Source organism: Coffea eugenioides, chromosome 4 (genome assembly GCF_003713205.1).
Source record: "Coffea eugenioides isolate CCC68of chromosome 4, Ceug_1.0, whole genome shotgun sequence".
Lineage (NCBI taxonomy): Eukaryota > Viridiplantae > Streptophyta > Magnoliopsida > Gentianales > Rubiaceae > Coffea > Coffea eugenioides.
This window is the reverse complement of record NC_040038.1, coordinates 9,585,336-9,600,935: the sequence shown is the minus strand read 5'-3', so window position 1 is coordinate 9,600,935 and position 15,600 is coordinate 9,585,336. Positions and strand designations below refer to the sequence as shown.

The 15,600-nt window shown below is 34.8% G+C and overlaps 1 protein-coding gene across 1 annotated transcript; it reads left to right on the top strand.

The window, feature by feature from the left end:
- Positions 1–1,567: 1,567 nt before the first annotated feature.
- On the top strand, positions 1,568–11,623 carry LOC113768417 (putative 3,4-dihydroxy-2-butanone kinase). Its single transcript, XM_027312761.1, has 20 exons — positions 1,568–1,874; positions 2,531–2,604; positions 2,733–2,796; positions 3,186–3,298; positions 3,408–3,455; positions 3,673–3,744; positions 3,859–3,948; positions 4,047–4,220; positions 5,192–5,275; positions 6,311–6,366; positions 7,358–7,488; positions 7,560–7,652; positions 7,834–7,898; positions 8,603–8,746; positions 8,826–8,869; positions 9,857–9,940; positions 10,066–10,139; positions 10,221–10,333; positions 10,400–10,495; positions 11,209–11,623. Exons 1-20 carry the CDS (start codon positions 1,835–1,837, stop codon positions 11,332–11,334), a joined length of 1,785 nt encoding a protein of 594 aa, XP_027168562.1. The 5' UTR covers positions 1,568–1,834; the 3' UTR covers positions 11,335–11,623.
- The last annotated feature ends 3,977 nt before the right edge of the window (positions 11,624–15,600 follow it).

Sequence of the window (15,600 nt, the reverse complement as noted above, 5' to 3'; positions counted from 1 at the left end):
TGGTTCAGTCCTCTTCGAATTATTCCTGGGCCTTCTTAGGTCCGCCCCCTCCCCCTTAGTGTAGAATAGATTAGGTTATACAACTGTTGTCGTCTCCAAAAAAAAAAAAAAAACTACTTACCTTAAAATTAATGATCCTAAGCCCAATTTCAACCACACCATTGTCTATTTATCAATAAGTTGGCTAGATTAAATAAACATATACTAACCATGAATAATTTTTGCACAACATCGTCCATAACCGTGTATGACTTGAATTACACGTCCAATTTGTTAATACAGTAAATTATTGATAGGTGGTTCATTTACAATTCCGTACATCATATAAAAACAATCATCCTCTATTTTTTTTCCTTTTTTTCTCAAAAACGGGAAAAAGATAAAGAAAGGATTTTCTAATGGATAATGATAAAGATAAATTTCACTTAACTGCCATGTATATATTAATAATTATTATCATTCCTTGTATTTATATAATTTTTTTAATTAATTTTAAGATTTTTCTAACAGTATTAACACATTTACATTCGACTAAACTTATCATGTGAATACACATATTAATAATTATTACATTCCCTTACATTTATACATTTGTTTTAATTAATCTTATCCTTTCAAAAGTGTCCGATGGACATCCATTAGATTGACCTTTAATCCCATAGTTTTAAAAATCTAACATTTAAAGTACATTTTAATAGTAACAGTTATAGGACTGAAATAATATAAGTAATCCATATAATATTAAGGGAAAATGATCGGTTTCATCCTTCACATTTCATAAAAATATTCTTTTCGTCCTTCACTTTTAAAATGAAGCAATTTCGTCCTTGACATTTAAAAACTGAAATTATTACATCCCTGAATCTAAATTTCAATCTGAATCAAACCACCAATCAACCTGATTACAAATTTTGGGGGTGTAATTGGTAGATCACTTGGTTAACTCAACTTGATATTCATGTGAAATTTAATGAACCTACAAAGAAAAAATAAAAAATTATAACATTAAAAAGAAAGACTAATCTTTTCTACGTTATCATTGTATACACTGACGGCACCAAATTTTATATTTATGATACACATTTAGATTTGCAAGCGGATATACCAACGGTGCATGAAAAGATTTATATAAAAAAAAAGAACTCTACTATTCCAAGACAAAGAATGGCCTTTTATGTTATAATTTTTATTTTTTTGGTTTAATAAATGTCATGTGAATATGATGAAGTTGACCGAATGATCTATCAATTCTTTTTTCGAAATTTATTGCTAAGTTATTGGATGGTTTGATTCAAATTGAAAATTAGGTTCAGGGATGTAATAGCTTTAATTTTTAAATGTCAGAGACAAATTTGCTTCATTTTAAAAGTGAGGGACGAAAAGAATATTTTTGCGAAATGTGAGAGATGAAACAGGTCATTTTTCCTAATATTAAATTTAATCTTCTCAGCCGCCAATTTATCCGGTGTCGCCGTGTCGGGTCCTACCCAAATAATAATAAAAAAAAAGTAAAACTATTCGGAGCTGACTTCATCCTCGTTGAGTACGCAATATAATTGAACTCAACTCAACTCAGCTCAACTCAACTTCCCCCTAAATCTCGACTCTCCTCCTCGCTCCTCAGCCTCAGGTGGACTTCCTCCTCTGTATTCTAGAGAGAGAAAATACAAAAATCCCAAATTTCTGCAGAAAAAGAATTAGGGTTCTTATTTTGCTTTTTCTTTCTTCTGGAATTGATTAGTCTTGCGGGGGGAGTTAATGCGTTAGTGCTATAAATTAACTGCTAAATTAACTCACATTTCCTCGAAGAAAAAAATTCAAATCATATCTTCAGATGGCTTTCCAGGGCAAGAAACTCATCAATGACCCAAACGGTAACGTGCATTTTATCCCTCACCTAATTTTTTATTTGATTTCTCTTTTTTTTTTCTGATATTTAATCTGACGGTTTTTGACTTTTTTTTTGAAGTATTATCTTGAATTAAGGTTTATTAATTGAATTTTGTGGATATCTACATTAATCATTCAATGCATTTTTTTGGTTCTATGGTCTGTTTGGTTTTTGTTAAGTTGTAAAAGTACCAGAAATAAGGTTGAAAAGTACACGAAATTGCATAAATTGCTGGATTATTATTTCATTTTGTTTTACTATGATCGTTTTCTTATTGGTTCAAACGAAGTACTCAGATCTCTGCTTTGCTGTTTTATCTTTTGCATTGCATTCTGATTGCTGGTAATTTAGGCGCGCAAGCAAGGTACAACTGCTGTTGCAGAAGGGTACTCCATTAAAACGTCGTACCTTGCGCTTTTTAGCGTTGTACACTTGGTGCTATTGTTATTTCTTTCTTTAATGTGGGAAATGACTACTTGAATCCATATTAGCGTGATGGCTTGGCTTGATTGAACAGTCAACTGAACATTTGAAAACAAAGGTCTATTTGAAAAGGAAAAAGGCAATCTTTTTCTCGTGGGTATATCCTGGAAATGATATTAAATAATGACACTTTCTTTTTTTGTTTTGATATTACAGATGTTGTTACTGAGTTTATTGAAGGTTTGGTGGAAACATATCCGGGTTTGCAGTATTTGGATGGTTTCCCTGAGGTAATGCTTTTCATTCTCATTGAACTACTTAGTTTTCCTCTGCTTTTAGTGTATCTGTTTGGAAACGAATATTCTTCCTTAGCCACGCGTCCCAAAGAATTTTACTAGACTAAACTTTTGATTGTCAGGTTAAAGTTGTGTTGAGAGCCGACATCTCAGGTTCAACACATGACAAAGTTGCAGTGATATCAGGTTGGTAGCAACTTGACTATGTGTTAGTTTTCGGCAAAATCTTGCTGATCCTTAACTTTTTATTACTAGCATATGGACAATGCATAGCACTCTAATTGTGAATTGGCAATATATAGGCATAATTAGTTGTCTCTCTTGATCTGATTTTGATTGACGAGGAAGAGTGAAATGGCTTATACTCTCTTTTCCAGTATTTACAGAATCAATACTTTGTTGGTCTTTTTACTTCAATTACTCCTTTTATAATAGTTAGTCACCTAGGAAATCTTAGTTGATTGGAAGATATGCTCAACAAATAAAGCTCTTTTGCAACAAAAATTAAGAAATCAGCTGTAATCTAGTACAACTTAAACTGGGCTTCTGAATCTTGAGAATTTTGTGATATACAGGAGGTGGAAGTGGACATGAGCCTGCTCATGCAGGATTTGTGGGAGAAGGGATGCTGACCGCAGCAATTTGTGGGGATGTTTTTGCCTCCCCACCTGTTGACTCCATTTTAGCTGTATGATATGCTCTTGCTGAGATGGAATAGAGAATATCTCTTTTATTACGTAATATTTGATATACTTCTTTTTTTTATTATTTAATTACCTGATTTTACTCATATATAGGGCATTCGAGCAGTGACTGGTCCAATGGGATGCCTCCTGATTGTTAAGGTATTGTTATTCTAAATTTTGGAAGGTTTCTGCCATGGTTGACTTTAGGCTAACTAGATTTTTAAGGTGGTTATGTTGACAATTGATAGTGTTTTTGGACAAAGACTAGAATAAGCTTCATGCGTCCTGAATACTTTGGATAATTTGAATTTTACTGAACTTTTCTAGCTGTGAATCTCCTGTAATTTCCTGATTGAAAAAATATTTGTCTTGACAGAATTATACTGGTGATAGATTGAACTTTGGCCTGGCAGCTGAGCAAGCAAAATCTGAAGGCTACAAAGTAGAGGTACATAATTATGTAAATTTCAACTCAGAGGTGTGTTTTTTCTATGGAAAACTGAAAAGTAGGTACTTAAGTTGTTACAGTATCCTTAAGTTCAAATCCTTTGTGTGTTTGCAGATGGTAATTGTTGGCGATGATTGTGCTTTACCTCCTCCTAGAGGAATAGCCGGACGAAGGGGTTTGGCTGGGACCATTTTTGTTCACAAGGTTGAGTGTAGTAGTATAGTTGGTTTCCTAAGTACCTTTTTTTTTCATTTTTCCTTTTTGATCTGTAAATCTTGCGTCCACTTCATTTCTTAATGAAGGTTGCTGGAGCTGCAGCAGCTTGTGGCCTGTCTCTTTCTGCTGTTGCTGCTGAAGCAAAACGTGCATCAGAATTGATTGGCACAATGGGTGTCGCGTTGTCTGTTTGCACGTTGCCAGGTCAAGTAACATCGGATCGTTTAGGCCATGGAAAAATGGAGCTTGGTCTTGGAATCGTAAGTTTATTCTACTATCAATGCTTTGCTTTATGTTGATTGATGTATGATCTTTTAAATGAATAGGTTGTTGTTTGTATGTCTTTTGGGTGTTGTATGTTCTCTCCATCTTATGATATAGAATATTGCAATTTACTGATCAAGATATCTAGTTTTCAATTCAAGGTGATATTTGGGGTTTCATATCTGTTCTCTTTAAAGATTTTCCATGAAAATCTTTAAAACACTCGTTTGGAATTTGGAATCATCATGGATATGTTTTACATCTCAGGATTTTAGGGACCCGCCAAATAATCCTGTTTAGGTTTAGATGGTCAGAGGGAGGTGTCAGATGTCGAGCCTTCGGATTTGGCTTTGTAAAGAATGCATGTTTGATTTGCTTTTTAAGATTTGATTGGCTATTTACCTTGTAAAGCTAATTGAGAAATGTAAATTGTTTCCTTTCAGGAAAATAAAACAAGCGTTCTGATGGAAATGGTTATTTTTTAAATGAACGGTTTAGACTTCCTGAATTTACTAACTTGAATTGCGGATATATAAATATATGCACATGTGTGTGTGCATGTTATTTTCTTCAGGTAACTGATGCTTTGAGCTGTAAAGTTAACCAGAATGCTTTGAGCTTATTTTGTTTGGCCTTTATATGCACAAGCTAATATTTTACGCTCATCATAGCTCTAGAGAGAGCCACTCATGTATAGGACGGTTACGCCATCAATTTATTTTGACTTGAAATGAATTGTTCTATTTACTTGTTTTAATTTGTCCATTCTGCAACACATTTTCTAGAAAATGTTTGGCTGTTGTAGTTTTCATTTGTTATTAAAGAATACTTTCATTCTGCTAAATGATTAATAGACAAATTCAAAATAAAGTATTGCAATTGCATTATGGGGAATTTAAAGCAACCAAGTGTACCTCTATTCCCCTTTGTTTAATGTTGTTAAAGTTTACTTATAAATACTTTTCAGCATGGAGAACCAGGCGCTGCTGTAGCTGATCTTCAGCCTGTGGATGTGATAGTCTCTCATGTTCTGAAGCAGATATTGTCACTGGTATGTGACATCTATGATATTGATTTTTAAGTGCTGTTGCTTTCGTGCCATGCCATGGTAACAGAAAAGGTTCCGCAATTAGGGGTCTATTAAGTTTATGTAATGTGGTACATATTCTGTTTCTTTAAATTGTTGTTATACCGATTTTGGCTACAAGCCTACAATAATGTGAATGATTGTTATAGGTTTCCTGTTATGTGAATCTGTCATGGAGATTTGTGGAACTTACTACTGCTGTTGATCATAGAGCTGAGAGTAAAAGACATGAATTCTTCTAGGTGTTGTGCAACTGGATTTCTAATTAGTAATTTTGGATTTTGCATTTTCTTTAAATGCCAATTTAAAGCAGGTTTTGCATGCTTTATGCCTAATCTAGAAGGTGCACAAGTTATTTTTGAAGAGTATGTTTGCGACATAAAGGACTTACTTTAAAGATTTTTGCTTCATTTAACTGCTTTATACGGAGCAGATTTTGGTAAAAAAGAGGTATAAACATTGTTATGTCACTAAGAAGTGGACTGGAGGAAGAACAAAGTTCAAAGAGAGTGTTGGGGATGGGAGAATAATTCTAATATTCTCATTACTGATTCATTTACTCAACAAAATTTTTTTTCTTTCTATTCGGGGATGTAGCACTAATACCAAACTTAAGAATAATTGAAGAAATGCACTTCATAAAGGTTCTTTAAATAAACAAAGGTATTCTATGTTGTGAATTATGAATGGTAAAGACATCTTCCTTGATAAGTTGTACAATTTTTTTTTGTACTTCTTTTGTACTTTTTCCCTTAAATTTTGATCTTTGTCCTATCAATTCAGCTAATGCTTTTAGGTAATAGGAAAATTCTAACCAGATAATTATCTTGTTTGTTATTCAACAAGTTGTTGTATTATAAAGAGTTTTCCTGGTGTAAATGAAATTGCCTTTCCTTGTTATGCCAATTTAAGTATGTATTCTGTAGTGACAGTAGCTGTTCTATTTGCTATTCCTTTTATTTGAAACTATTTCTGATTGTCATACCAATATTACTGTAGGAGACCAACTATGTTCCTATTACACGGGGAAGTAGAGTAGTGCTGATGATTAATGGGTAAGATCCTTTCATTCTTGACACCCTTTGAAAAATTTTACACATATTTCTGTGTTCCTTTTTTTTTCCTGGGAAATTAGGGATATCCTGCTTATCTATGCTCAACTAGCATGAGAACAAGTTGAAAAAAGGTTATGATAATTAACTTGTCAATCACATACATCATTTGTTTGCTTTTTTGTTCATCTTCATTGTGGCTTTCTTATCATTTGATAGATTTGTAACTTAAAGTGCATTATCTTATTTTAAGTGATAAAAGAGTTCTAAAAGCATGAAAATGTCTGTTGTCTAAAATTTATAAAAGGTGCAACTCTTTAGGAAGTTCGTTTGATCAGATGAAGAGATGAAATAGAAAGCCTTGTTGGAAGACTAAAGTGTTTGAAGTTTAGAAACATAATCCCCTTCCTACATGGATCAGCATCTTTGCAAATTTCTCTACATGATTCTCTTCATTGTTGTTATGTCGTTCTAATGGCAAAAATTACTTGAAGAATTGTCAAGCACCAATATGTCATGCTTTAGAATGTCCTAGCCAATGAAGTCATGAAATTGTTTTAGGATGTATAGGCACTACTTTTATGTGATAGTTCCAAAGCAAGTCCTAGATTCTTTATTTGAAGCTTCTCTTTCCTAATCTACCCTTTCGATTTCAATTCTTTTCTTAATTATGGTTTCTGGATGGAGTGATTCAAGCATCTGATGCCAAATCTTCAATGCTTTTGTCTTGATCAACGTGAATTATCAATTGTAGGTTTTGTTCTCTAAACTGCAAGTCCAAGAGGGAGAAGTGACTATTGTCCAGACTATTATGAAAATATGTCGTTACCATGAAATTTTCTTTTGTCCTTTTCCAAAATGCAGTTGATTTGCATAGTTTCAGACAATTGGTAATTAGTCAATCTGTTTTGACCAACATTGTGTGTATTGCACCTTCCCCCTTGAACTTGTATATGTAGTTGTTTCTTGATCACTTTCTATCTTTAAATTGCAGTTTGGGAGGTACTCCTGTTATGGAATTGATGATTGCAACTGGAAAAGCGGTACCTAGGTTGCAGCTTGAACATGGACTGGCTGTTGAGAGGGTGTACACAGGCTCATTTATGACTTCTCTTGACATGGCTGGTTTGTTTATGTTGATAGATTTTCTGATTTACTGGATATGGCATCTTTTCTCACCTGTAAACTTTTGTCAGGATTTTCAATAACTGTGATGAAAGCAAATGAAGAAATTTTGAATCGCTTGGATGCACCAACTAAGGCTCCATGTTGGCCCGTTGGTGCTGATGGTTAGTATATGAACTTATTTCTTGACACTATACTTCTAAGAAATCTTTAAACTGAATCAGTGATGTGAGTCTGTTATATAAATGATTAAATTAACTATTCATATATCTACATTTACGAGCTAGGTACTACTTTGGATTGATCTGTTAACAATTTCACTGGAAAAATTCATGTGGTTTACAGGTAATCGTCCACCTGCCAAGATTCCTGTTCCCCTTCCACCATCACTTTCAACAAAGAGTGATGAGGTCTGTCCAATATTTTGTTCCCCAGTTTCTGCTATTGTGCTTGTTGTCTGCATAGTGGTAATTTCGTTCTTATATATGGGTTGCTATTTCTGAATGTAGAAAACGTATGATGGTTACTTCAACAACCTAGCACGAAAGAGTGTAACGTCAGTAAATGTTCTTCTAGAGCATTTGCTTTGTTTGGTATTGAATTCGCTTGATTTTATTGCATGTCTTTGTTGTGAGTTCTGATTTTATATAGTTTTTGATAGATTGACCACTTTAATTGCAAAAGTTTGTTAGACGGAAGAATTTTACTATCCTTTGATGAAACTTCTGTCAAAACAGAACCTTTTTAAGTCTTAGCCAAGTTGGCAATTGCCGACCTCCCTTTCTAGCTATGGTGCCCTGCTCCCGCTAAGCATAAGATGCATGAACTACATTAGCAGCAAAAAAACAATACCATTTGTTTATCAAATATGAAGGTTTCCTGATCAGATTTCTAAGAGATTTCTACTTCTGGTAAATTAATGTCTGGCACTGCTTGTTGAAATTTTTGGCATGTACAGAATTTTACTACCTTTCAATATTGTTCACCAGGAAAACCTCCATTCTGTGTTGTTTCTTTCCTGATACACCAGAAGTTCTAAGAAGTTTAGAACAAGCAACCTTACAATGGTTTGGTATTATCCTAATGCTTTTTATCTGCTTTGTCCTTGCATCAGACATTGAGTCGGCCTGAACAGCTAAGCTCCCAGGGTTATCTTCTTGAGGTGGCTATTGAAGCAGGGGCAACAGCAGTTATCAATCTAAGTGACAGCTTAAACGAATGGGACAGCAAAGTGGGTGATGGAGACTGTGGTTCTACAGTAAGTGCCTTTCAACTATCTTTTCTTTTCTTATCTGAATGACTTAATGGCCTAAGAGGTCTTGTTGGAATATCCTCAGATGTTCAGAGGTGCAACCGCGATAATGGAAGACATGAAGAAGTAGTGAGTCTTCTATAGCTGTTCTCCCTCTCTGTGTTTTATACTTGTTATAAATGTGAGTACATGCTCCCAGAAAATGTTTGCCCTGGAGATGGTTGGGACTCTAGGTTCATAAGTAGATTGGTAAATATTGTAATTAAGATGCAGGGAATGTCAGAAATCTCATGCTTTCATTGGCCACTGGTGATTTAGGTGGTACAATAAATGGGAATAGAAGATGTCAGTTTTGATGGCTTTTGTGCTTGCACTTGCTCTTCTTTCTTAATTGTTTATCTTCCCGCTATATGGTCTCATATTTGGGCATTAAACCTCAAAAATATTTTCTGAAATTAGAAATTATCTGTAGGTCTTGATCTTATTGAGTAAAATGTATTTGGTGCTTCCATAAGACTAATGCATCTGATTCATCAACAGCTGCAAAATAGACTAACTTAGACACGTGTGGTTTTTTAACTGTTCCTCACTGGGTTTTTAATATGATTAATTTCTGGTTTTGCTAAATTAAAGCTTAACTGGTAATTGTTTTCATCCTTTGTGTCTCAAGTGACCCTTTCTGTTTTGCTGTTCCTTTATGTTGCATTATTTTTTCTGGATGATGAATCAATAATCTCTGTTTTCTACGCTAATCTGCTCTTCAGTGTCCCTGTTCTTCTCCTTAAACATAGGCTTTCAGCACTGCAAACTACATTCTAGTTTTGAAATCTGCAACTAGGAGATTGTACAATTCATTCTGAATTACCCTTCCACAGTGACAAGATAATCATACTTAAAGTAAATGGAAGAGGAAAAAGAAAACCATACAGTAAACACATAGTTTTATGGAAGTTATACACGACTGACCTGTCACCCTCCCTTTGTAACAACAGAAAACCACCTTAAATTGTTCTTAGTGGTGTTCCCTCTTCTTCTTCTTTCTTGTATGACTGGAATAATTCCTTGTCAAATTCCTCAGTTGTTTTTGTTTACTTATTTATTTGCTATTTGTTTCAGTTATCCGCTGAATGACCCTGCTGAAACAGTTAATGAAATTGGATCTTCTATCAGAAGAGTGATGGGAGGAACAAGTGGAATCTTGTATGTTATACTTCCTCTCTTCGAGAACCTCTTGTTAATCAATATCTTGTAAATTTTGTTCACAAGTAATGGTTTAAGTGGACTCAAATTACAGAGCTAATGTTGTCTGCCAATCTGTTTGGCAGATATGATATATTCTGTAAGGCAGCTTACGCACAGTTGAAAGCAAAGGGCAAGTCGGTTATAACGCCAATGCATTGTGAGATGTCTCTGATGCAGTAACCTCTGAACTCTCATTTGTTTGCTTTAGAAATTTTGCTTAATGATTTTTGTGGTTCAGGGGCTGGAGCTCTTGAAGCTGCTATTGCTGCAGTTAGTAAGTATGGAGGAGCAAATGCTGGTTATCGCACAATGTTGGATGCACTTATTCCAGCATCATCAGTACTTAAAGAGGTTGTTATTTGCTGTTGCTATACTTTTCTTTTAGTTTTGGCCTATAAACACTTGTCTCATTTACAGAGGTTAGCTGCCGGGGACAATCCGGTGGATGCATTTGTTCTTTCTGCTGAAGCAGCAACTGCAGGAGCTGTCTCAACTAAGGACATGCAAGCTCAGGTGATATTCTTTCTACTCCTATAAGATGAGTTTTTGGGATGAGTTGTGTTCTATGGTTTGATGCACGTGTAGTTTATTTTCTACTGACATTTAGTCTGTTACACGATAGCTACAGCAATTAGAAAACTACGAGATATAAAGAAGTTGAGTTGTTCTTTTATCTTGTATCTTAGTTTATATAGAATTGGATCTGAGTAAATCAAAATGTTTAGGTTGCCAACTTTGCACAGATTGTTTGGTATAATTTCTCTGCTAAAGGAACAAGCATGCTGGAGTCTTTTGGCATTTACATTTCTTTGGTCGGAATTTTTGACTATTACAAAGTGAACCAAAACGGAAATTGCAAAGATAAAATATTAATTTCCTAAATTTGCAAATCCTATGGGTACTTGCACTTCAAAATGTACTTTCTACTGGGAACGAAAGACTACAGTTTGATCGAGGTTGTTAGTTGCTTGAATTTCTCATGGCGTATTCAAGAACTTATCTATCTAGGTAAACAACATTTGTTGTTCAACTAACAAAGATGAAGAAATATTTCCAAGTTCTTTCTTCCCTTTTCACATTCATTTTTGTCAATCTCATCTAGGTTTGCTGCACCACAATGTTTCATTTGTTTCTTGCTGTATCATGCACCTTTTACTTGTAGTTGCCTTCTAACCGCATCCTTTAGTCGTTTCAGTGTATGACCCTCCAATTGTTCTCTCTTTTAGGCTGGTCGGTCGACTTATGTCTCTGCAGATAATCTTGCGTCAGTCCCGGATCCAGGTGCAATGGCTGCAGCTTCTTGGTATGCTGCAGCTGCCGCAGCTGCAAAGAGCAAGAGCCAGGCGTCATAATCGCCTCCTTCCAGCTATTAACCATTTTTTGCTTTGGGCTTTGTTTTTGGTAACCAAGCAAAATTTTGGTCAGATAACTTTACATTGCTCTTAACAAATTAACCTTCCGCTTATGCTGTACCATACATGCATAAAGCTGTGACAGGCAATACTCGACCGTGTAATATGATGAGAAATCAGAGATGTAGAATGCAACATTAAGGTGTAGAGCACATTTTGTGACTTTCATTGTGACAATCACATTATTATTATATAATTTGATAGATTAGGAAAAATGGGACGATTTGTATGGCTGTTTTTTGATGTTTGCTTCTCTGCTTTTATTCTTCCTTTTGAATAATTGAAAGGACGAAATAAACTATGGCTTGTCTGAGCCCAACTAATAACCTAAATCCAGTGGAGGTTAATAATAAATATGAATATGTTTTTTGAAATGACAAATTATTGTATCTCAGCCGCTGCACGAAGTCTACCAAACTAATGTGCTGCCTGGCAATTGGATAGGTTTTGGATGAGTTAATATTGAGTTTTCACTTAAATGAATTGTATTCAACTCGTTCAATTTTATATTGGATCATGTCAAACCCACCCATGATTCAAATATAACTAAACATATTAATTAATACATAAACTCTTTTACATACATTCACACATATATAAACACATTTTCACATGCATAAATATATTTTCACAAACTAACACACTTTCACACACACAAATACACACTGACTTCAACTTGTTAAAAAAACATCATAAATAGAATAATAATCTATATTGCTTGTAGTGTGAATTTTAAATAATAAATTGTACATTTAAATAGATTAGCTAAAAAATTTTGTTTACTTTATACTTTTTAATACTACTAATTGATTGAAACTTATTTTTATAACAACTTATTTAACACTTTTACTATTCATATCTACTTTATTGTAAGTTCTAATATTCAATATTTTTAAATTATTGAATGCTAGATTATATTATACTTGAAAATGTAATTAAGAGGCATATAATTTGTTGTATTATAATATTGATGAGGAATTATTAACAATAAAATAAAACAAGTTAAAGAAAAATTTAAAAAAATGCAATTAGATCAAATTTAAACTCTAGTCTAGATATACGAAAATATTAACAAACAGAAACAAGTAGCTATCAAATAGCAATAACAAAAAAAAGAAAAAAATGGGACAGAAAACAACATACTCTTAAAAAGGCATAATAAATTATTATAGAAGTTGAATAAGTATAACTGCTGTTGTAAAAGTAAAATAAGTATAAATTTTTATTTCAAGTTTTTTTTAATAAATATTAAAAAAATTGATTGAAAACATATATATATGAGAGAATTTTGAAAACAAATTGATCAATAAATATTAACACATGTCCAAATGTAAGTGGTTGAGTATATGTGTATTAAATCTTATATTTATTATTTTGAACTATTTTTAAATAGGTTGAGTATTGAGTATACAAATAAAAAATTCAATCCGTGCAATGAATAAGTTGGATTGTTCTTATCTAATTCAACAAAATTCATAACCCAACTGACCCAACCCATCTTTTAAAATTAATGGGCGGGGTTGGGTGGATTATTGGGTTGTGAGTTTCTTTGTCATGCCTGCACATGGTGGTGCAAACTTTTCTCTTTACTCCTTTTTTTCTTCTTTTCTTTTCTCTCAATTTTTAATTTTTCTCTTATCTTCTTCTTTATCCTAAACTCTCTTTTCTCCTTTTCTTTTTCTTTTCTTTTCTCTCATTATTTAATTTTTCTCTTCTATTTTTCTCTGTCCTATACTCCTAGACTCTGCAAAGATGTCAAGATTCTATGGCTCCGTTTGACAAATGAGTTTTATTATGCGTTTGTCTAAAATTTTACTGTAGAAATTATAAAGTAAAAAAAATTTAAGATGGAAAACTTTTTTTTCTTTTTCTTTTTCTCTTTATCTTTCTCTTTCTTTATCTTTTTTTTTTCCTTTCTTTCATTTTTCTTTTCTTTCCTCTCTTTTTCTTCTCCCTTCCCCTTCCCCCGCCACCCTTACCAACCGGAAGCAGTAGATGCAAAAAAAAATTTCTTTGTCTCTCTCTCTCCCGCTGTCCTCCCCCGCCACCCTCTCTCTGCCTCTGGTTGTGACGCGATCTGGTCAAGCGACCAGACCGAGCAAAGAGGGGAAGAAGGTGGCCAGGATGGGAAAGGGGGAAGGGGAAAGGGGGAAGGAGAAAGGAAGAGAGGGGTGTCAGGAAGCGGAATTGAATTGAGAAGCAAAGGAACGGAAGACGTGAAACTAGAAGCAGAAGGCGTGATCAGAAAGGAAGAAGGAGAGACGAAAACGTGATTTTGGAAGCACGCCTTTTCTGGAAAATTTAGTTCATCAACTTGAAGGCAGCAGCTATGGTTGTGCAACAACTTGGATGCAATGGAGGACATGTGTCTTAATGTAATTGTAGCTTTAAGAAGTTAGTTACTGGCTTAACAACATTATATAAAGAGATTTACTTTTGTAATAGGGCAGCGATTATTTTGTTAATTGGTCAGATTTGGAATCATTCCAAATCCTCTTCTTCCCCAAGTTTCCTCCCTACTTATTCATCTCCTTGCCTTTTTCCGCCCATTCATGTAACTTCTCAATTAATATCAATATACAAGTTCGTATTGATTTTTATTGAATTCTTGTTAATTCTGCTGCCATTGAAATCACTGTTAAGTTTACATAAGCAAATTCAACTTGCTTATTTCGATTCATTCTCCTTAGCTCGGCTTGGTACTATTACAGTGGTATCAGAGCTAGTTACGAGCCAACGGGGATGACTAAGACTTAGGAAGAAATGTTGAAGAAGGATTTGACTGAGTTAGGGAGTGTCATGAGAACATTTGCTAATAAGAATGATGGACTGGAACAGGCTATGAGAACCAAGGAGCACAGGCAGGAGAGTACTGAGAAAACTATGAAAAACTTGGATCAGAAGTATGAGAGTATGATGAGCATGATGGCTCAGATGATGGATAAGTTGAATGACAAAGAAAGAGTAGAAGAAAGAAGCAGCTCTGGAGGGAATCAGAAGTTGGACTTGGTTAAAAGGAAATCTGAGAAGACAGAAGGGAAATGAGGATAATCCCTATGTTTGATGGGGATAATCCCAGAGAGTGGGTCAGGAGGGCCAACAAATATTTCCAGATCCAAGGGGTGGAGGAAGAGCTGGAGTCTGACTTGGCTCAGCTGCACTTCAGGGGCAAAGCAGACATATGGTTCCATGGAATGTATCACGGGAGAGATGTGGTTGCCTGGGATGAACTGTCTATGGCAGTGTGTGAGAGATTTGGAGGAGGGACACAGGAGGAGACCATAGAAGAGTTCAACAAACTGACACAGATTAGGAATGTAGCTCACTGCCTGGAGAAATTCGAATTGCTCAAATCACTGGTAGTGCCATTACTTCCTGGTCAACCTGATTCATATTACAAATCATGTGTTCTAAGTGGCTTGAAGAGTGAAATTGTAAGTATGGTGAAAATGGCTAGACCTCACACCTTAGCGGATACCATAGAAGCTGCTAAGCTACAGGAAAAGAACTTGAAAGCTATAAGGAAGACACAAAGAGTAATGACTCAGAAATACCCACTTAATTCAAACCCCATGGTGACTAATAGGCAGAATCCTGCAACACAGATGAGATACAAATGGCCTAATGATATCCTAAGAGCCCTGGAAACAATAATAACAAAGGGAATAGGATAGGAGGTATGACAGCAGATCAATTCGGGAAGATTACCCCCTCAGAATTTAATTACATGAGAGAGAGGGGGTTGTGTTATAAGTGTGCAGAACCATATACCCTATGCCATGTCTGCAAACAAGGCCAAATTCAATATATCTTGGAGAATGAGCAGACTGAATTAGTTGAGGTTACTGAAGGAGTAAGAGATGAAGGTGAAGAGTTCTGTGATTACATTGAACGAGAAATCAGTAATGAGAAAATAAAGATATCAATCCACATCCTGGTTGGAGGAAGTGGACACAGAACATTCAAGCTTAAAGGATCACTTGAAGTCAAAGAGGTTCTAATATTAGTGGACAGTGATAGCACACATTATTTCTTGGATGAAAGACTGGCTACATACTTACAGTTACAGGTATCAGGAGCTCCACTGATAGTTAGAGTAGCTAATGGGGAAAGACTGGAGTCCAAGCAGCTCAGCAAGCCCTTGGAATGGAAGGTACAGGGGTACGAGTTCCAGCATAACCTCAATACTCTGAAGTTAGGAAGTTG

Bases quoted from the DNA above. Each gene is read 5' to 3' on its own strand.
- LOC113768417 (XM_027312761.1), top strand. From the start codon at position 1,835: ATGGCTTTCCAGGGCAAGAAACTCATCAATGACCCAAACG. The intron at 3,456-3,672 runs GTATTGTTATTC...TTGTCTTGACAG, and splicing joins GATGCCTCCTGATTGTTAAG to AATTATACTGGTGATAGATT. The intron at 6,367-7,357 runs GTAAGATCCTTT...TTTAAATTGCAG, and splicing joins GTAGTGCTGATGATTAATGG to TTTGGGAGGTACTCCTGTTA.